Genomic DNA, 23,646 nt, shown 5'->3' with positions numbered 1-23,646 from the left:
GTTATAGTCTCACAGTCAGATATTACTTCCTCATCTGCATATTGTTCATCATAAATATCCCCTCCCATATTTTCCTCTCTACATGTGATTTTTGATTCACCCATATTATTGCTAGCCACACAATGTGTGTCCTCTTCCTTGTTTCTATTTAACATTAATTCTCTCTGTTTAAGAAAATCTGGCATCCACATCTGTAGATGATTGGAATTGCCTTGGATGAGGAATTTCCCTGAGTTGTATACACTAAGTGTCACATAGTGTACAAGTTCATTGCCCTGATTGTATTTCAGTGAGTAGCATTTCCCGCCTTGGATATCAGATTCCAGCATGGTATATTTACTGTGCTCATAAAATGAATGCAAAGTTGAAATCCACTTATCTTTGTGTTTGGTCATAAATTGTAGATCACATCTTTTTTAGTGAGACTTTGTCATTGAAGATCACTTCTACAATGTACTCACCGACCTCCACTTTATAGTCTTGTTCATCTATCTGTTGTCTTGATTCTGCAATCTCTGCTTTCTCTCTGTTCTTCATAATTTGCTTGGTATATGTTTCAACAACCCATCCCCTTCTTCACTTTCTGACATGTCATATACATAGCTATCATCCACATGCTTTGTAGTTCGTCTTCCATATCTAGTTGTTGTGTGTCGCTCTAGTCCACAGTCTGCCATGATGTAAGCTGATCCCTATTAATGGTGGGGGACTGTAGAAAACTTTGATAAATTTCCACTTGACTTCTGTCATCCAGGCTGAATTATATATCCAGCCAACTTGTCTTATTAGTACGTCTTCTCTTGAACTCATAATATATTTAAATATCTGGTCATCACTTTTCAATTCTTCTGAAACATTGATATTATTAAATAACGTTTGTCTTTCTGTTTGGTACCTAAGACATTCCATGAAGAAATGTTCTTCATGTTTGCATCCGTGCGTCAGTCCGGAGCAATTTCTCGGACACCCTTTGACCGATCTCGTTCAAACTTGGCATACAGACAATTTATGCTGACCTACATATGCACGCCGGTTTTCGTTATGATTCGATTAAATATGGCTTTGCCGTGGTGTCTACAGTGCGAAATATCGTAACCCCCATCTCTTACCAACAACATAGTTGCGTTGGTGCGTGGTGAGGGCCGCGTGTAGTGCTGTAACTCTGCAAGGGCGGGCGATACCGACTGAGAGAACTGTAGCAAGTATGTTTTGTGTACCTAATAAACTATGGTTTCACGTAATTCATGTGTAGTGTCGTATGTGTAAGACTGGCCGGTGTGCATTATTGCTGCTTATATGTGCACATAGTAATATTGAATTCTACTGGAGCCCATCAGTCTAAATTATACTTGTGTTACACAAATTGTGTAATTTTATATTGGTTAAGAACCCGCACACGAGGTAGTAAACGTATTGCATACTATTGGGTATTTTGGCTTATATTTGACCCAGTGACCTCGTGATATCGTACGACTGAATATACGGTACGCTATACTGTTAATTACTGTGGGCACGATATCACTATATGCATTTTAAACCGGTTACGCTTACACATATCTTGGTTACTTTAATTAATTAATTATCTATCACGTTTAGATTTTCCCTGTGCTAATATTCGTTCGAAGTAAAGTCTAAAAATGGCTAAAGTACCTGTTACTGGCAAACATAAAAATCTGGCAGTTGCCGATTTACAAATTCAAGGGGGACAAATTGGTTTAACTGGGGAGAAGTTAGAGGATTGGGTGGCGGCCCAATATACCTTGATACTTGAAGAAGAAAGAGCTGAACGAGCGGCAAAGAGAGAATATGAGAGAGCAAGACTTGAAAAAGAAAGATTTGAACAAGCAGCTAAAATGGAGCTAGAAAAAGCTAAAGCTGAAAGGGAAGGAATAGAACAAACTTCTAAAGCTGAGAAAGAAAGGTTAGAACAGGTGGTCAAGCTCGAGAGGGAAAAGGCTGCCCAGGCAGTTAAACTAGAGCAAGAAAAGGTTAAATTCGAGAGGGAAAAAGCTGCATAAGCTATAAAACTCGAGCAAGAAAGGGCTAAACTTGAGAAAGAAAGGCTAGAGCAAGTAGCTGAAATTGAACTTGCAAAATTAAAAGCTGAAAGAGAGGCTGCCACAGAATTAGCTCAGCTCGACTTTAAGACTAAACTTGAATTGCAAAATAATACAATTTCGTCTCCCTTTGCTACAAAAATTCAGTCCCCTCCTAATTTTAAAGATAGTGATGACATGGACATGTATATAAATCGGTTTGAAATTTTTACTCAGAACTGTGGGTGGAAGCAAGACATTTGGGGTGTGGCATTTAGTGGTCAATTAACAGGGAAGGCATTGGCTGTTTATGATGCACTGTCCGTAGATGAGACTCGTGACTGGGACGTGGTCAAGCGCGTTATGCTGAAGGCGTATGGGTTGACAGAGGAGGGATATCGTATCAAGTTTCGTCAGGCACGTCCGACAAAATTTGAGACCGCAATGCAATTTATGGTTCGACTTGAGCACTACTTGACACAGTGGGTTAATATGGCAGGTGTTGTGAATACTGTGGAAGCGCTGAAAGACTTGTTCTTGCGTGGACAATATTATAGCACATGTAGCCCTGAAATGTTAGTGTTCTTGAGGGAACACCAGTGTCGAGACTCAAGTGAAGTTGCAAAATTTGCTGACCTCAGGAATGAGGCACGATACTATACTCAAAATAATAGTAAATCTGCAGCTGAACCCAAGTTTAACAAGACAGCTAACACCACCCAGAAATCACAAACACCACCAGTTACAAGCAAAACAGAGAAAGGGTACACACCAGTTAGGTGCCACAGATGTTCACGTGTTGGGCATAAGCGGAAAGACTGTCATGCCAAATTTGGGCAAGATGGCAAATTATTAACAGCCGCTTGTGGAGTTGAGGTAGAAAATTTGACTCCCTCTCTCGATTCCCTGACCACTGCCACATCAACGTGCATCATTATACCACATGCAACGACCACCAACACACATTCAACATGTCAACCTGTTGACACATTTGTCACATGTTCAGAGGTAATAGAACGCAATCTCGATAAACAGGTTGCGGGACTAAAATTGCCCACTGCCGAGGGCATGGTCAATGGACAGAAAATGACAGTACTTAGGGATACAGGGTGTTCTGGGATTGTTATTCGAAAGAACCTGATACGTCCCTCACAGTTCACTGGTAGACATCGTACTTGTGTACTAGCTGATGGTACATGGAAGCGAGTCCCTGAAGCCGAGCTGGAGGTCCACACTCCGTATTACACTGGAATTGTCAAAGCTGCATGCATGACCAGACCCCTCTTTGATATGCTCATAGGTAATGTTCTGGGAGAAATGGGCGTTCTCACTTCATGTGAGCGGCATTGTGGTACTTATAGTGGAGGTGAAATTCCTTGTGACGTGAATGTCACTAAATCAAAGCATTCAGGTGAAATTCCTAATGACACAGGTATGAGTGTCAAAACACAAAGACCCCGAGGGGCCAGTCAGGTGGACCAAATTGTGGCCACCCCTGAGACTGTTTCTGTGGGTGCAATTCCCGGTCATACAGTTGGTGTGATGAATAGGATTGAGGGTGATTCCCTAACCCCTGTCCAATATGGCACCAATTATGTAGGTGCAAGTCCTGGCCATGCTCTTGACATGGTGAACACGGGTGGCAATCCTGAGGGACAGGTGGCAGAGGGTAAGCTAGAAGACCCCTCGACCACTGTCCAAAATGGTGCCAATGACCAGTCTAGTGGGCTGGATATACTTGAGGTTACACAAGGTGTTGAGACAAGAGCACAGTCTCGGACCAAAAAGCATACGCAAAAGTTGGTGGTACCAGAGTTCAAGACTCATGACCTTGTGGTGACCCCCGACAGTTTGCGTGAATTACAACAAAATGACTCTAGTTTAAAGCGATTATTTAGGTATGCAGCTGAGAAAACAGAGGTAGCGACTGGAAAATCAAATATAACTAGTTTTCATGTTAAAAGGGGTCTATTGTACCGAAAATTTTGATCACCTCATTTTGATTTCGGGCGCATTATCAGTCAGTTGCTAGTTCCTTCTACATTTCGATCTGATGTCATGAGATTAGGCCATGAGTCCATCTTGGGGGACATTTGGGCGTACAGAAGACACAAGATAAAATATATCCCCAATTTTACTGGCCAGCGATGCATGATGACATTAAACGGTATTGTCGGTCATGTGACTCCTGCCAGCGTACTGTACCCAAAGGTCGAGTCGGAAAGGTTCCACTTAGTGCTATGCCCTTGATTGATATTCCATTCAAACGGGTTGCCATGGACTTGGTGGGGCCAATCCAACCAATTACTACTAGTGGGTGCCAATATATACTTACAGTGGTTGATTATGCAACCCGTTATCCTGAAGCTACATCTCTAAAAAGGTTCTCTACTGAAGTAGTAGCAGAAGCACTGGTTACTATTTATAGTCGTGTTGGTATACCTGAACAGGTTCTCACTGACCAAGGTCGCCAGTTTGTTGGTGATGTTATGCAAGAGGTTAGTAGACTCCTGTCAATTAAACGGCTCATCACGACTCCATATCACCCACAAACAAATGGCCTATGTGAACGTTTTAATGGCGTTCTTAAGTCCATGCTCAAACGCATGTGTAGAGAGCGACCAAAGGACTGGGACCATTACATAGCACCACTATTGTTTGCATACAGAGAAGCTCTGCAAGCCAGTTGGGGTTCTCCCCAGTCGTACTGTTGTACGGGAGAACAGTAAGGGGTCCAATGACCATCTTGCGGGAGCTATGGACAAAAGAGATCACCAACCCAAAAATTAAGGGTACATATGAATACGTCATTGACCTACGAAATCGATTGGAGGACACTTGTAAAGTGGCGCAGACAGAACTAAGCAAGTCCAGTGATCGGTATAGGGTCCATTTTGACAAACGTACAAAGCCCCGATCTTTCAACACAGGCGAGATGGTACTGTTATTGCTTCCTACAGCTCATGATAAGCTGCGGATGTAATGGCAAGGACCCTACCGTGTTAAAGAACGAATCGGACGGAATGATTATCGTATAGAAAAGGATGGTATAGATAAACTGTACCATGCCAATCTGTTGAAGAAGTACGAGGTAAGAGACTCGACGGATGATAATGCAAACACGAACATACACACTAATTCTTCAACTGTGCCAAAGGACACTCCTATGTGCGTGTCTACTGGCCTGATTGAAGTCCCATCTAACGACCATGGCGTAGAAGGTCCAGAGCACATTAATGGGGACTTGATAGAATTAGTCCCCCTGCACGGTAAAGAAAACATTCAGGATGTGCATTTGGGCCCTGAACTTAGCGATTCCCAGATTAAAGAGGTACAAGGGATATTGAGAGAATATACTGCTACACTTACAGACATACCAGGAAAGTCGAACATCGGTTGCCATGACATACAACTGACCTCAAATGACCCTATACGTTCTAAACCATACAGTACCGCTTTTGCAACACGTAACGCTGTGATTAAAGAAGTACGCGATATGAAAAAACTGGGAATCATTGAACGGTCCGATTCACCTTATTGCTCACCCATTGTGCTTATTAAGAAGCCTGATGGAAGTCTTCGGTTTTGTACAGACTTCCGAAAGCTCAATAAGATCACAATATTCGATGCTGAGCCAATGTCTAATCCAGAGGAATTATTTGCACAATTGGCTGATGGTAATTACCTGACCAAACTTGATCTTACTAAAGGGTTCTGGCAAATACCTTTGGCTCCTGAGGCGAAAGCCAAAACTGCTTTTCTTACCCCACTGGGCCCCACTGGTCTTGTAAATAGTCCCAGTACATTCAATCGCACTATGCGAACAGTCCTGATGGGTACTGAAGGAGAGGTTGTTAGTTTAGTGGATGACATTTTGATATATAGCAAGACTTGGCAATCCCATCTGAAGAGATTCGAGGATGTATTGAATCGCCTCCAGAAGGCGGCTTAATGGCTAAACCATCAAAATGCTATATTGGTTTCACTCAGCTTGAATTTCTTGGCCATGTGGTGGGGCGAGGCCAATTGAGTCTAGTCCCAGGAAAGGTTCGTGCATTGCAGAATGCTCCGCGACCCCTGACAGTAACTAACGTTATGTCATTTGTGGGGCTAGCGGGTTATTATCGCAAATTTGTCCCAAACTTTGCTGCCATTGCTGCACCTCTACACGAACTTACAAAGAAGGGTAAACCCAGGAAAGTTGAATGGGAGCCTTGCCATCAGCTGGCATTTGAACAGCTCAAAAATATTTTGAGTAATGCCCCTGTATTGAGAATTCCCGATTTTGAGCGAACTTTCGTTCTATGGACAGACGCTTCGGAAACGGGCCTTGGAGCGGTCTTGTTGCAATATTATGACGATGTTGCATTTCCAGTGGCATATGCTAGCCGGAAGGTGAGCCATGCAGAGTCGCATTATGCAGTGATTGAAAAGGAATGCCTGGCCATAGTTTGGGGAATAAAAAAGTTTCAGCCATATCTATACCTCTGTGAATTTTGGATTGAAACCGACCACAAACCTCTAGTCTATATGAAAACCGCTAAATTTTCTAATAGTCGAATTATGCAATGGGCCATATATCTTCAATCATTTTCCTATCGAATAATTAGTATAAAGGGTAATCATAATCTAGGGGCAGATTATTTAAGCAGAAATCCTGAGGTTTTAGTACAATGACCAATATGGTGTTGAATGTAATATTGTAAAGAATGGTTGTTTTATGTAGTTTCCCAGATTCGTGACTTCAATGAATTGTATTGTTGACGTAACCATAATACCATCTTTAATTGCATGGTTACATCTTAGCATGGGGGTATGTCACGAGGTGTTTGAATCATATCAGAAACTGTATTATTAAAAGGACATGGTTGTTATTATGTAATTTTGTATTTATTAATTTATTGTAATAGTACAAATTGATAACAGCCCAGAGGTAGGTTTTGTAGCCCAGTAGGTAGCCGCATTGTCACTACACGTACAGAAAGTACCTATTATGTGACCTCGAGGTCGCACTTGGACACTGCTGGACGAGTATCCGTGTGATGAATGAACAGGTGTCACGGACCAATTAGCGATTGACACAATTAGCCATTCTAACGAGACTAAAACAAAAGATTTTACAAGTTATCGTGGGGGAAATAACGTTGCTAAGTATTATCATGGAGCTAAAAAACGAAGGAGAGTGAACTCCCTTTGATGCTATTGTTACCATGACTTCTGCCGACTATTCAATTAGTCATGATCGGACGTTCTCGGATGAGTTCGGTCGTTATTACAAAGCAGGGTGAGGGACGAAAAAAAATTTATAACGACTCAAGTAGGAAAAAAACATGGCCAGAATTACACAGTAACTTCTAAATTGGTGATGTGTAATACACAAGTAATTGTGATGGAATCAATGTAGTGGGGAACAAAGTATCGTTAACTTCCAACCCGCCACAATATAACTATCCCCTATCCCTTAATATGAGCTATCAACACAAATCAAAGCAACGCAACGCATGTCAAATTCAATCGGCGATTGCCGGTTTGGCCGTGATATGCCGCTATTGGCACCTACCCTAGCATGACGTAGAAGAGGTCAGCTTACTATTTAACTAAATTTCGGCGTCCGCTGGAAAAGATTTTACGAAAAAAATAGAATTTACCGGAGCTCAAATGTAACGCTTCGTTTATCCAAAGCACGTGTTGTCTATGAGGGCCCACACAGGAAGTAGGACAGATGAACAGAAATGAAAAACGTGATTGTGAATTTGGCCATGGGAGCTCGAACTTCAATTCAAGCTTGTTGGAAAGTACATGGAAAACACTATATATCGGTGGTAATTTTATCGTCTGCGGCCAAGTATTTTATTTTAAAATCAATTTCTTGTGAGCAATGTTTTCGACATTACGATAACCACATACATTGTATGTATAACTTGCTGAAAACCCGTCCGATTTCCATGACTCAAACGCAGACCTGTAGAACTGACGACACTCTTCCTTAGTTACCGCTACGCGCATGTTCACCGACCTTTGACGTCAACTGCGCAGAACAAAAATGATCGTTACACCTCAGGAAGGCGGTGACGGCTGAATAATCAGTGTGACGGCAGCCGGCAGAAGTCATCGACATGAAAGGCGCGTAAACACAAAAGAATAATCAGCTGAAAACAAAAGACTCAAGTAGGATTAAAACCAGTTCAGTCTCCTTCTTTTTTTAGCTCCATGGTATTATCGTCAGGGAAAGCTATTGTTTAAGCTAGTCTGTGATTGGTTGCTGGCAGTGTTTGGGGGATTTTGACCAGTTTGTGACGTAGGCTTGTCTTAGAGAATGTGATGGCAGGGTATTTAAAGCGTGGTGCTCGGTGGTTGCTGCTGGAGATCTTGACAAACATCTACGCTTTGTACGACCCTGGAAGCGGCGAGCAGTACCACCACATACTACCATAGTCGAACCTGGCGTTGAACACCAGTCTGAAGTCTAACTGAGAAGGAAGCCTTGGCGCTGTGGACGAGAAGGGAGAGTTCAAGTCGCTAATTACCGTCGCTGGCTTCTTATAATTCGCCGGGCGACGCTGCCGACTGACACTGTTCGACGCACGTCGGGAAACATCAGGTACCGAACATTCCTACACACACACTAGTTAGTCTTGGGCTTTAAGTTATTATATTACCTTGTTAATTACTAGAATTGTTATTTTCCTGGCCAGTTTATTTATGTAACATTTTAAGAGTGCTTGGCACTGATAAACGTGACTAGTAGGGTACGCCGTTCCTCCCCTGGTCGTAGGGTAGTTACCGACTTTGCCGTGGTGTCTACAGTGCGAAATATCGTAACCCCCACCTCTACGTCACAGATCACATGACGTGCCTAGTGACGCCGTCAGCCATCTTTGTTTGGGGGAGTCGTACGCGTAGCAACGTGATCACTTGCTCAGCCTTAGAGCTCACAATTTCGTCTACCATGAGTTGCGTTGGTGCGTGGTGAGGGCCGCGTGTTGTGCTGTAACTCTGCAAGGGCGGGCGATACCGACGGAGAGAACTGTAGCAAGTATATGTTTTGTGTACCTAATAAACTATGGTTTCACGTAATTCATGTGTAGTGTACCACTACGTGAAATAGCGAAAATATTGTTAAGTACAGACATTTATTAAAGCCTGTATTTTTGGTAAATACAGGTAGATACAGGGTGATACACATGAAAACAGGAAACGGAAATACATTTCCTGTATTCATACCTTTATTCACCTGTAATTGCACTCTTGTAAATACATGGTGATTACATTGTGAATACAGGTAAATACTTACTATAAATACATTTTTTATTTCTGATGTATTTACCATTTATTTTTACGGTGTGTATTTACTTGTAATAGCCAAATACAAGTAAATACATATGCATCTAATTAAATACACTGATACATACTGGCACATAATTCTACTGGTGAGGGGATTTGATTTGATTTGACGGACTGGTGGGTATACACAGGGGGGGGGGGGGGTGCAGATACATTGTCGACATATGGAATTGATCTTAAAGGGGCTATCTGTTTCTGTACATGCTGAGAAATTTGAAGACATGTTTTGAACTATACTGAAAAACTATAAGTACACATCTCACCTCGGGTATTTATATGTTGTTACCGGTATGACCCCTTGGGTATACCAAGAAATAACAATTTCCTTATTCAAAACGACACAACACCCCCAATTCAAACTCGCCCATGCAATGCATTATTGCTTGATAACAAAGTACAAATTTGACAGGTTGTTATTTACTCCTGGGCAATTAGTTTAGCTGTATATGTAGTCCAAACCTTGTTTTGCTTTCCTGCAAGTTTTGCCATACTTGATTGGGAATTGGACATTAAATCATTTATGATAACTATAATTGTGCAAGACTAGTATGTATACTGACAGCCATGTTTAGGGGATGTAACATTGCTTTGTTATTAGACTGGCATAGTCTGGGCGAATAATTTTTTTTTAATTTAAAATTAAGAAAAAAAAATAGCGAAATGGAGGTGTTACCGCAAAATCCCTTTTAACCGCGAAATTTTGCAAAATTATTTTTTCCAATTTTTTTTTTTTATTATCATTTAAATGAAAAAAAGTCATCACAGCTGGGCCAGTCTACTTTTTCATGAATGCTTCTAACAAACATCGCATTGTAAGATACTTTCATGAATGGAATGGGGGGGGGGCATTGTGCAGCAGAAAACATTTTAATTTCAAGTTAAAATGAACCAAATCAAGTTTTTTGGCACAAACTCAATGGTTGGTAGAACCTTTTGTGTTGAAGTTCAAGATGCATATTGACCAGTGCTGTATACGTGTACAATGCAAACACTTAAAATCAACACAAATTCACAAAATTTTCATTTAAAAAAATTATTTTGAAACACAGAATACATCATAATTATTTAAAAAGTTACATCTCTGGTAAAGGTGGACCTCAAACATTTTGCCAAATATTAATAAAAATACAGACTGGCAGGTTTACCATAGCAATAAAGCACATGCAGTACCTTATTCAATCAAATGGGAAGTGTATATCAAAAAATAACACCTGAAACATGGTACTCTGTTTTGAAGAACACATTTTAAAGCACATGAACAGAAAAAAATTTGCATATTAGAAGCGTATTACCAATAGAAGCATATGTAAATAATTTCAGTGAGACTGCTGGCATGGGTGATTATAGTCCAAGGTAAACTTTTAAAAATCACATTCTGAGTAAACAAGTATGATTATGTAGAGCAGACCAGCATATAAAATAATAAAATAATAAACAATTATATACAAAATCTGAAAAATGTATTCGCTCTCTCACAGCTGTTATCAAAGAAAATCCAAGATACTGAAATAGTATGCCCTATAATGCATTTTATGACGCCACATACAGTAACTTTTCTTTTGTGACACAAAACATTTGCAATTTTTACACATTTTATTACTGAAATACAGGGGCCATCAGATGGTACAGTAACCAGTCCACATTCAATGTAAGACACAAGTGAAATTTACTTTTAAAATATCCTTCTTTGAAAAAGTCTTTCCACGCTTTCCCGTCATAGATGTCATTCAAAATGTTTTTTTCCTGGTTGTCTTGCTCTCCACTTGTTGCATGCAGTTGTAAATCTGGGTCTTCTAACAAACATTTCCAGGGATGTAACTAGACTTCTATAACAATAAACTTTCTTGGGATACAAGTACTGTACTCTCGACCATCTTTACCTTTTTGAGTAACACTTCACCACATTGCTTTTGACGTGACCGATGTTGATGTTGTGGAAAGGCAACATGTTGGCACTTTAATGAAACTTTCTTTCCGTTAAACTTGGTTTTAAAACAATCCTCAAATAAATAAACACTATGGCATTTAGCACATACCACATATTGCTTGAATGCGTCTCTGTCAAGTCCCAGAAATTTCCTAATAGTGAACAATGTGCCTGGTAAAATTTTTACAAACTTTGTCAGCGCATCAATGTTAAAGATCGTAGCTATTGTCAGTAGCAGATGTTTGATGAATGCCACAAGGCACTGAATACCTCTATCAGAAACAACATAGGTTTTTTGCCATGAAAGAATAAACAATAATATTGCAGTCATCAAATGAGAATGATCCGTTTGTGTTGTATCAGCATGTTGATTGTCAGGCACATCATTGTTGAACTGCATGGCTTCCTTGATGTCAGCCTCATCTACCCAGACCTCTTGTACATTTTCTTTATTGATTGATGGCCCAATTCCTGATGACTGACATCTATCATAATTACTTGATCTCTATAAAATAAAATTACACTGTTAATGAGCATTGGGGAGAAGTATACACTTTTTAACAAGCTGTGATCATGTCAACAAATCTATTGGTTAAGTGGACAAGCGTTTACAATGCACAGTCCTTGTGCTCTTCTGTTCTGTATTTAATGACCTGAGACGCTTTCTTACTTTTTTATTGTGTACTTTTTCAACATTGGGTATAAAATAACACCTAACCAATGGAGGATTAGTAGTTGGCACACTTTCATTTTTCAAAAAAAACAAAAAAACATAGCTTGGTATGATTGTCCATGACATAGGAAAACTTGAGAAGAAAATAGAGAAAAAAAAAATTCAAAATGTGTCCCTTATCAATAAATTTTATTGATCTAATAATGATCAAAATCTTTGATTTCATAAATAAAGTTTAACTGATTGAACTTGCGTTTTTAAAAGTATGACTGTGTGCCATTTATTTCACCCACCTAGGCAGTGTGCCATTTTATTTGCAGTTGTAAACAGCTCTCAGACTGGTAAAATTCTGTCATTGTGTTTTGGGAAGCATTTGGGTTACTCAATCATGGAAAATGTTGACATGAATGGCTTTGAATATAAATACCATGATTAAACATGATAATTATGAATAGTATATCACAATTTTGTTGTGAGAAAAACTGGTGTAACGGTTTGCAAATGTCACAGTAGAAAAGCTTACATGACTGAACACTGACAATCACTTAAATACTAAACAAAGGCCAGGAAACCATCTACCCTGTGCTGCAAGATGTAGCCACACCTCAATAATCATAGACTTACTTCATTGCTATCTTTCTTTTCTTCAGAGCTAGAATATACATCAAATTCACTGTGATCTTCCTCAACATCAGTGATTAAACTGGAAATGATGCCATAAAATATAAATGAGTACAATATCTATAAGGATTATTTTATTTGATGAAACATTGATCAATACATGTCTTTCACTTGCCCCATTTCACATAAATTTTAGTATCATATGACATCCATATTGGAGGCCAGACTGAATTTCCTCCATACATTCAACATGTAACAACTTTTCAGACTGTAAAACAATTTTGTCATACACCAAATACTTACAGCAGCACAGTGTCAAAGAGTGCAAAAATACAATGCCATAGACACAAAAGATAGTTTGAGTGCCTTTAGCATGGCAGACTTCCTGTTTAACCATACAGGCCTAATGACCTCCATACTGAAATTCTATACTGTAGAGCCTTCATTTGGGACTGAATTTTTATCAATAAGTTAAATCATCTCACCATTGTTCCTAACATTGTTCATCTGATTCCTGTAATGACTGGTTATGGGCATCTTTTGGTAAAATTTGGACAGCAACAGCATCACTGCCATCAGGCACATGAACTGGATGTACTTCAACTTCATGTAAAGCTGCAACTAAATAAAATACTAATCTTATTGCAAAAAACTAAGAATTATGAGTTGAATAAAAGAAACATTCAATTAATTTATACTAAATTTTGTGGTTTAACTTTATCATGATAATCCTGTTTACATATCATTAAAATAAATTATTTTTATTTGTAATTCTGTTTTAATGTGTTCAATGGGACAACAGTGTATAGCATGTGATTACTTCAAAATAATATGGAATACAATGACTTATTTTCTTTTTATATTTGACTAAGAACAAAAAAATAGATCTGTTTCTGGTCGTCAGTTCAAAAGGCCGCTCTCGAAAGTTTTTTTTTTTTAATTTGAAAAAAAGAAGTTAAGTATGCTTGTCGTTGATGGCACTGTATCTTGTTCACGCATGTGCAGATTGAATTTCTTGATTTTTCTCTATAGTGTCTGTGTTGTTTCTAAAACTCAATTTAAAAAAAAAAAAGAAAAAAAAACGTATCACTGCATTGTTTGTTAAGAAACTTCGGACCAGAAACAGATCTATTTTTTTTGGCCTAATAATTTTTACCACAAACAGATTTTATGTCTTTTTTTTTACATTATAAGGTATGAAGACCCTTCATTTTGTTCACATCAATATTTTAGCTGAAATTCTAATGTCAGTACACATCCAGCTATAAAGTGGTATTCTACTCCTTGTTTTTATCGATATCGCATTTACAGCCCAGAAATGTGTCCCATTTGTCAAAAAACACTGCATGTTAATGACAAAACTTTCGCCACCTTGCGACACTCAAAACATGCCCATAGAACATGTTTGATTTCATTTTAAATATATATGCACAATCTAGATTTTCAAAATAAATTCAGACAACAAAAAGTGCTCATGAGCCACAATATTATATTTTTATTACCCCTATGTCACCAGCAAAGATTTGTGATACAAAGACAAATCTTCGCTATAAGAACCATTGGTAAAAAGTTCTAAAACACTATCAGTGCTATACCCTAGTTTTTCTTTTGAAACTGTATGGTTAACCCACGTTTTCTGCACAGAAATAATCATACACTGACTCAGTGAACAAAATACTGAAATTTGAGGTATGTACGACCTAGAAATAGTGCCGTATGCGAGTACCAAGTTGCGAGTCGCAAGTAGCAAAATATGCCATATGCTAGTGGTAAAAACGGCATATGCGAGTGGTAAAATGTATCGTTTGCTAGTAGCAAAAAAGCCCTATGCGAGGGGTAATACAAAGGCTTGTAACGTTTGCTTATAATATAACAACGTACGTTCAATTGTGTTTTATCACAGTAAAATCAAATATTTACCATGGTTATGAAATGATGTGTACATAGTTGGTTAAGATTGGCATGATGCTGTATCAAAAAAGTTCGTTCAGTCGTTTGCATAGAATCGATGTTTGCTCTTCACGAAATTGCACAGGAAACGTGAAAGCACAATAATTTAATAAACGGCCATGACCAGCCAGCACACTCCGCATAACATGTGAAAATTGTTTTTTCTTTCGGTAAAATTAGTATGAACCCGTGGTCAGCGATTAAAGAATCATAGAATTATAATTGTAGTTAGTAACGGGTGCGTGTTCACCGAAGGGTCACAGAATTCTTGTGTCACGCGCCGCCGTTTAAATGAAGACAATGGCAGGTTTCAAAAGTAGTCACACCTCGGAGAGGTGTTAAATTTGCCACAACCCAAGTGTTAACTAGCACACAATTCCATAATACATAGTACTATGTAATAAAGAAATAAAGTGCATGTTGAGTGATAAGTCCGCATGTTTACGAGACGTCCCTCACACATGGAAAAATCATGGAACTATAAACCCCCATGCATATGCCGTTTTTACCACTAGCATATGGCATATTTTGCTACTTGCGACTCGCAACTTGGTACTCGCATACGGCACTATTTCTAGGTCGTACATACCTGGAAATTTGGACAAATTTTAGGTTGTATTAGTGTTGAGCAGCCTTTAAACTTAAAATCAAGCAAATTTATTAGCAAAATTTTTTTATTTGTAAGTTTTGTGTATCTTGAAGATGACAGTGCTTCAGTGTACAGGTCTGTGAATGTGGAGGCGCTCCTATTCATCGGGACCTTATCTGCGCCCTAATACACAGCCCTGTGAACGACCATAGGCATTTTCAAAAACACTACACATGTCATACAAAATGTCTCATTTCGGGACGAATTCGTACCTCTTTGCACCAAAAGCAGCGTCGATCACCTTAACATACTGAATGAACACTCGGTTGTTGAATTGATGTACTGTAGGGGAGTTTTGGATGTTAAAACAGACTATTTATTGCCCAAAATGCGTATACACGGTACTTAAGTATATAAACATAGACGCCATTTTGGTCACGCGAGATTGATCACGTGATAAAACTTTTTACTATGACGTCAGAGCTGAATGACGAAAACGTGTTTTCTATGAGGAAAATCAATATAAAACTTGTTTTACAAATAATTGTTGTGGTTTTTGACTAATGTTTAAATTTTCAGTTATTTTCAGGAAAAAAATACTTTAATTTTAAAAAAGTAATATATTATTTTGTTATCCATCCTGCTTGGCAGAAAAAGTATACTAAATCTTAATGATGGAGGTTATAGCTGCTACAGATGTGTCTCAAATATATACAGCTCAACACAACATCTGTGATCAAAGATGGGTGGAGACTGCTCAGCATGATGGGTTTTTAAAATTAAAAATAAATAAAAATAAATTAAATTTTAGTTATAATGCATCATTTATTTATGTTAATTTTCAAAACAAATACACAATAAATGAATAATAAATTCATGAAATATTTATTGAACAGTTGTATTCATGTTTCTTTATAGTGTTCGTTGAACGGGATTCGATGAAAGTACATGCAGATTTCTTTTTCGCGGCTGTGATGTCAAGAAAAAGTTGTATCACGTGATCACCCTTAATCAATTAAGTCGTGCATGAGGTAGTAAACGTATTGCATACTATTTGGTATTTTGGCTAATATTTAACCCAGTGACCTCGTGACATGGGTTATAGGTGCACGTCACTAGTTTTTTTTTCGTTTTCATGCTGATTCCTCCATAAGATATGGCCTTATTCAGTTTGTACATAGGTATTATATTATACTTCAAGATAACACAACACAATGTTTTGTTTTGAGATTTGATTAAATTTGTTGAAATGGCGGCCATTTTGTTTAATGTCTTAAAATCACAGTCTGTGATATGTCCGGAACTGTTTCCCAGGGCTCAATAGGGCGATTTCAATCAAACTTTGCATGATGATCATGTATACTGGGTTACACGTGCACGTCATATTTTTTTCAAAACTTTGACTAAAATTGCCGGCCATTGTGTTTTTTCCTTTTTTGTGCCGATTCCTCTGAAAGATATGGTTTGATTCACTTGAAAGGTTGTACATAGATAGTATACTGCAAGGTAACACAACAAGATGTTTTGTCTTCCGACTTGATCAAATTTGTTGAAATGGTGGCCATTCTGTCAAAAAAACGTAAATATCATTCTGGAACATGTCCGGAACTGTTTCTTGGAGCTGAACAGGACGATTGGCCTTATTCAGTTCAAAGTTGAATGGGGCAATTTTCAATCAAACTTTGTATGATGATCTTACATATTAGGTTACGGTGCAAGTGATATTTCTTTTGGAGATACTTGAACAACAATACCCGACTGGCTGCGTTTTTCTTTCATGCTATTTCCTCTGTAAGATATAGTCCAATTCTATTCAAAGTTTTCACGTAGGTACTGAAAGTAACACAATATATAATCTGTGTTAGTGTTAAAAAACACTGATCTTTCATTTCTACATGTCACTTGTATTGAACATTTACATCGACTACAGCTAATACTTAACGGGGACTATGCATTATCAATGCTTGTCAATTTTGATCTGTGAACAATGCTTACAGATTTTGTCTTCTAAAGGCATTTTGGGTTGGGTATGTATACCCTTCTCAATTTATAATACATGACTGGTTATTCCGAAACGAGTCATTATGATTTTATGTTTCAGATTACATAAGAGCAAATATGGTTCAAAAGTGTATGAGTCTTTAAACTTATATACATTCTCAGTTCTTACACTCAACTTCCAGAACTCTACATACCTATGTTGGATGTTTTTTCGTATGTTTTTTTATTTTACTGTGTGGTATTTTTTTAGGGAAATGCATTTACTTTGTTACTGTTTTTCCGTGTTTTCTACGCTCGAGATTTCGATCATTGAAATGGGGTGTTGATACCAATATCACCGCATAATGAAGTGTAAACATGTTAAATATTTCTTTATATTCAACACCAGCATAACCATGTGACTGATACTGTGGGTAAAATTCGCGTGTATTGCTTATGCATATTTATGAGGTTACAGGATCATATATAGCAATTTCTTGTGTCAGTTACATCTTTTGTTTGTTGCCTTCATTATGGCACTGGTTGCATGTTCCGTTTTGCAACTGTGTTACAGATATGATAGTTATGCATATTAATGAGCTCACATGACTATATATGGTCATCGGTTATTTCAATCAAATCACTTGTCAACATTGTCATAATAACACAGGATTCATCTCCCTAGCTACAACAGTGTTTGAGATATAACAGTTATGCATATTAATGAGGTTAGAAACCCCCACCCCATGGGCGCCCAGCCACAGGACCTAGCCATGTGCCATTCAGATGGAAATCGGACCAATCGTACCAATACAACACATGTAATTGCCCATTTCCTGTTTTCACAAAATCCAAGATGGCGGCCACACCACGTGAACGATCGAATTTGTATTATTACTCATATGAAGCTATGACCAGCCATGTCATATACATATTTATTTAGTTGATGGGCGGATGCATATTGGAGAAACAGATGCCTAAACTTTTGGTAAATTTTGCCTAAATTCCAAGATGGCGGCCAAACCATGAGACTGATCGAAAATATATTATTTTTCTCATATGCATCTATGACCAGACATGTTATATACAAAATCGGCAGTTAATTGGTTGAAGCACCAATGAGAAAGAAATGCGCAAACTTTTGGTCATTTTTGTTAAAAATACAAAATATCAACCAAATTTCATGTCATTCGGTCTGGAACTTTATGAGAAGAAGATTTTTGAAGGATTTAGCCTCGTTTTCAAAAAAAATAGCAGCAAAAGTCACGTGACCTCTAATGTCCTTCTACGTCATTAAGATGGAGACCAAATTAATGGACAAGTTTCATAGCGACCGGCCATGTTGTTCAAGAGAAGAAGAGATTTCAATGAGAACAAATGCTGAGTCAGCATTTTTTTAAATGAACATAACAGAAAAAGTCACGTGACCGATAAAGTTTTTATTGGCTGTATTTATGGCATTTAAGCATTATTACAGTAACACATTTGAAAGCCCTAACCCTCGATATTACCCCCCCCCTCCTCTGTTTTGATCGAATTTTGATGGATAAATGCTTTACTGATTTATGTACGCGTACGTGACAGGAATGAGCACTCCCCATTTGCGTAAATACTTGCTGCTAAACCCCTTTCATGTCTTGCTTGTTTCATGTAGGTTGGTCATAACAATAACAATCGCATACAATGAGCATGGGTTATAATCATATGATACCTCTCATACTACACCATCACACAAGTTTTTGTGAATTTATAACCTTGCATCAGAAATCATATTAATACTATTGGAGAATGATTTACATTAGTTTTTTTGTTGTTGTTTCAGTGAACATGTTGAGTCGTGTAGCAGTTGACAATTATATAAATTTCACCAACCCTCAAGATCTCAAGTTCTGCTTGCAGCAAGATGGAATTCATCTTTTTGTTGGTGAAAATGGAAGTGGTAAGAGTAGCCTTGTTGAGTTGATTGAATATGCTTCCCTAGACTATTCACCAAGAAAAAGAATAAAAAATATTAATGTGTGTAATCGACAACGTGATGCATATATGCTTTGTGATTATGCTGTCAGTCCACAAGAGTGGAGAGAACTTTATGAACACTGTCAGCGAGTTGATACCCATGGTGATGTTGACGAAGATGATGGTAACGATGGCGACAATGCCAGTGACCATGAAGAGAGTAAAGATGGCAAAAGTGTTGGCAATGCCAACCAGAGCCATAAAAAAGATGGCATATCATATAATTTGTGTACAGGTTTTATTTATCAATCGTCAACTAACAAGTCCGGGAAATTTTCAATTCTGATAGCAGGAACAAATGCTGTTACTTATGTTGAAGTTCCCCAAAATGCTTCATTCATCGACTCACCAACTTATAGAGTAACTCAAGCACATCCATTGTTACCTGCTGTGCTACATAACAAGACCGCAACGGAAGTTACAAATGAGCCTCTGAGTACTTTATTAAGAGTGCCAGAAAACATTATAATTCCTGAAATGAAATGTACTACGAAATGTGATGAAAGAGATGTAAACTATCCATATAACAGGTTGAATATGGTTAAAGAATGTATAACGCATGGAGTCCAGGTGGAAGGGCAAAACGAGTTTATACCGACTGTTGTGAAGTTCCTACAAGACAAAATACTATCCAGAGCATATGCAGATGGATCTGGAATGACAGCTCCTAATGTTGGAACCAGGACAGATTGTTTACGGGACATCCAACAGAAAATAAAAAGTGGAGCTATAAAACACGAGAAGCTGGGAAGATTATTAAAATATCTGGATTTAGAACATATTGACATCACTGATAGTTTTGCAGAATCTGCAAACAGTGATATAGAGTGTAATATCTCTACGTATTATAAGAATGAAGACAGTTTGAAGATGATTCAATTAACAGCAACAAGAGATACTAAAACAAATACTGTAAGTGTAAAAAATGAAGTAGATAGTGCTATGTGCGAAGATGGGACCACGGGAAAGACATTCAACATAAAGCAACTTCCATCTGGTGATGCATCAACTTATGAAGCTGCTGCAATGTTAGCACAAATCAATGTGCAAACCATTATTTTTGATGACCCTGACATGTGTATGCACCCAATTAGAATAAAGAAATTCGCAGAACTCCTGGCCATGGAAGTAGCAGGATCTAAAAAGTGCATAATAGCCATAACCCATTCACCTTGTATGGTTACTACAAGAAATTTCTCCAATGTCTTTATGTTCAAGCGTGACCCTCAGTCTGGGAGCTGCTCAGTCAAACATGTACGTGAATACGCACCCAAAGAAATGCGATTTGTCGTAGACCCAAGAGTTCGAGAAATATTTTTTTCCTCATTTGTCCTATGGGTTGAAGGTCCAGATGACATCAGTGTTCTCGAATCCATGGTGATAGTATTAGAGGAAGGTTTGACGAAACGAAATATACTGCATATAGGGAATTGCAGTATAGGGCTTCATCACTTTGAGAGAGCTCTAGATTTGATGAAGCGAGCAACTATTCTACCTCTGGGTGGCAAGTTCAATATTAGCCGGGGAAGTCAGATGTGTGATGACTTGGGGATTGCTAAAGCAGTTGTATGTGACCGTGATGCTGTTATATCAACATTAGGAGAAAAACTGACGAAAACTGCAGCAGCTTCTAGTCTGAATGCCACTGAGAAGAAATCTCTAGAGCAAACTTGTACAACAGATGAAGAGGTGATTCACTTTTTTGAGAAACATCATATATATTCATGGAGTGATGGTTCTATAGAAAATTTCATTGCTTTAGACCCAACTGTTCTAGGACACAAGGGGAAAAGGAGAAGGGGTCCTTTGAAAAAACGCATTGTAGAATACTCAGCTGATGAGCTGGATGGCATATTGACGAATATTTTATCCAGCTCAATGGAAAACATTGAAGTAAACAGATTCATTATGTTCTTGTCAAATGAGGCGTCTAGAATATAAAAATATGTATATGGCAAAATAAAGCAAAGACATAAATCAGTCAGATGTGTTTAATTGAATAAAAACTAATAGATATACTGTTTATGAAACAATATATTCAAGATAATTATCAAGACTACAAACTATTTAGAGAATATTTGGCAGTTCTTTATTATTGCATGGAATATGTATTTTAAATGTGTAATATCGAAGAGCGTGATAACATTTGCACAGTCAATATGGATAATATTCGGTTGAGCATTTTTATAAATAAAAATAATTACAATTTTGGCTGCGAACATAGCAATTTCAAACTTTTTTAATTATTTTATATGAATAGTGCCTGGATGCAGATGCAAGTATTTTTTTTTTGTTATTAAATGGTATGGTTGAATTCCTTCTTTTTTTCCCAAATGTGTGTTGGATTGTTTTCATATAAAATAAAGGAAATCAAATAAATATAGTAGGCAATAGCTTATCACAAATAATTAGCCCAATAATTAAACAAGTCTTGTTTACACCCAACCTTATAACAACAACAACACTAACTACCAATATGTACTGTGTGGTCACGCTGCTCATTTATTAACCAACATTTTCTGTATATATGCACAGCTTCCACTAATGGGTGTTCACATGTCTGTAGCATATTCTCCTTCACAGTACTAACAACTTGTGTCTTATTTGTGATTGAAATGAAGCAGAATATATGTCGTAGCATGAAAGTTTGAGAAGATAATGTTCAGAAATTTACTCAAACAAGCTCATGAATAATTGGATGCCTAGTCGTCTAAATAGCAAGAAACTAGATCGAACTACATATGTATTTTGTTGCATTTTTTTGTCCGAAAGATTCTTGCACACAAATATGTTGTGAATATGACCTCAATTCTGAAGCGGCTATTATGCACTCCATTTTGAATTTTGTGATCCTCTTTTAATGTATTGAATCTTGACAGGACTAATATTATATGACTTTATTTATATCACGATGAACTGACAAGTCTGCATCCAGGCACTATTATACATAAATTAATTAAAAAGCTTTGTATTATTTCCTTGAAATTGTTATGTTTGCAGCCAATAATATTTGTATGTGACAATTTACTTTCATTTTATTTTCGAAACATTTCTGAACCTCTGAGTTTTGACATTTTTATCTGGCGAGTGGTGAAATAACTTGCGTTTGAGAATTTTTTCAATTCATTTCAATAAATTTATACTCGATAAGATTAGTGATTCACATTGCTGAAACACGGTTACTAAAAAGAGTAACCGTGGCCGGAAGTAACATTTACTGTGTATTTAGTTTTTTCAGCTAACAATGTATGTATGTTATTGAGTAATGTGTCAGTGAAATAAAATATTGCATACTTCAAATATAAGTGTTGTTATTTCGTGGGAGAGCGGGTGTGAGTGATGTATGGTAGATGTAATTGTGCATGGTGGGTGGCCTTCGGCTCTGGCATCATCAGTATTATGGTCATAACCACCATTGGGCAAATCGTGATATTACCCTCACATGTGCTATTACTATTTGATGTGTACATGCCTGCTGTGTGATCATCAAGGTGTGTCAGCAAAATCAGCCCCCCCCCCAAAAAAAATGCAGGGAATAGCGTTTCAGAGGGTCTTTTACGGGGGTACATGCCCTCGGATCCCCTGGTGAGGTCACGCCTTCGGCGGATGGTGAGCAGATCTACACCCCAACCTATGCAAAATTTCGTGACACGGCCTCTATAATTAATAAACAATATTTTGCATGATCATGTTACAATCATGAGTCTACTTTTATTTATACATGCCGTTCCGATCGTTTTGCTGTCGAGCTTTAAGGAGTTATTTCACGAGTGAATATTCGCCCTGGTTTCTTGTGCAAGACAAAACAGAAAAAGCGACCTACTTTCGTCCAATCTTAAGCACAATAATTAAGCTCAACGTATTAGAAACACAAGAGGAAACAATATGGAAAGCCACAGCTGTTCTAAGTGTATAGATGATCCACTATTCCCGTTATATGAAAAGAGTATACCATTATATCATGCCAACTTGCCTTTATACGACGCGAACATACCTTTCTTTATACAATGTGAACACACCTTTATATGATGTGAACATACCTTTATACGATGTGAACACACCTTTATATGATGTGAACACAACTTTATACGATGTGAACACACCTTTATACGATGTGACGATTCTGTGACCCACCTCCAGATTTTCCAGCAGTTATCGTAATTGGTGAGTTTTTATTATAAAAATATTCATAATTATAGCCTTCAAGCACACCAATCTATAACATATTTTAATTTCATATCACTGTGAGTATCTATAAATGCACAATAAGCACTGATTAAAGCCAAAAGGTTGTGGTTCTGGTACTTTTATTGTAAAATAACCACAGAGAATGTGTACTATATCTTTACTACCTTATACTAAAATATATTTGGATATTTCGAGTATTAACAAAATTCCAACTTCCGGTCTGATTAGATTTAAAACACACCAAGAATATTCACTATTGAGATATGATTTATGGTATGTGCTGGTTCTTGGATATTTCAGTTTCGCTGGCCTGTACTTCGTT

General features: G+C 37.8%; 1 protein-coding gene and 1 long non-coding RNA gene across 5 annotated transcripts in view; one reads left to right on the top strand and one right to left on the bottom strand.

Moving 5' to 3' along the window:
* The window catches only part of LOC146738365 (uncharacterized), a 30,295-nt gene extending 7,854 nt beyond the window's left edge, over window positions 1-22,441 (top strand). The window contains exons 1-2 of one of the 4 annotated variants that reach the window (XM_085503190.1): window positions 8,302-8,637; window positions 18,943-22,441. In XM_085503190.1, the coding sequence (XP_085359316.1) occupies window positions 18,948-21,077 (2,130 nt within the window). In that variant the 5' untranslated portion in view covers window positions 8,302-8,637; window positions 18,943-18,947 and the 3' untranslated portion in view covers window positions 21,078-22,441. Of the gene's footprint in view, window positions 1-8,301; window positions 8,638-8,903; window positions 9,073-18,942 lie in introns of those variants that run through there. The other 3 variants (XM_085503192.1, XM_085503189.1, XM_085503191.1) reach the window with 3 other exon arrangements.
* Window positions 11,342-13,219, bottom strand: LOC144363196 (uncharacterized). Its single transcript, XR_014930551.1, has 3 exons — window positions 13,087-13,219; window positions 12,605-12,683; window positions 11,342-11,812 (listed from the first exon to the last, which is right to left on the bottom strand). It is a non-coding gene; the product is annotated as an uncharacterized LOC144363196 (long non-coding RNA).
* Window positions 22,442-23,646: the final 1,205 nt, after the last annotated feature.

Source organism: Saccoglossus kowalevskii, chromosome 9, assembly GCF_978046115.1.
Source record: "Saccoglossus kowalevskii chromosome 9, keSacKowa6.1, whole genome shotgun sequence".
NCBI classification, from domain to species: domain Eukaryota; kingdom Metazoa; phylum Hemichordata; class Enteropneusta; family Harrimaniidae; genus Saccoglossus; species Saccoglossus kowalevskii.
The sequence above is the reverse complement of the archived record's forward strand: the minus strand, read 5'-3'. Positions and strand labels throughout refer to the sequence as shown.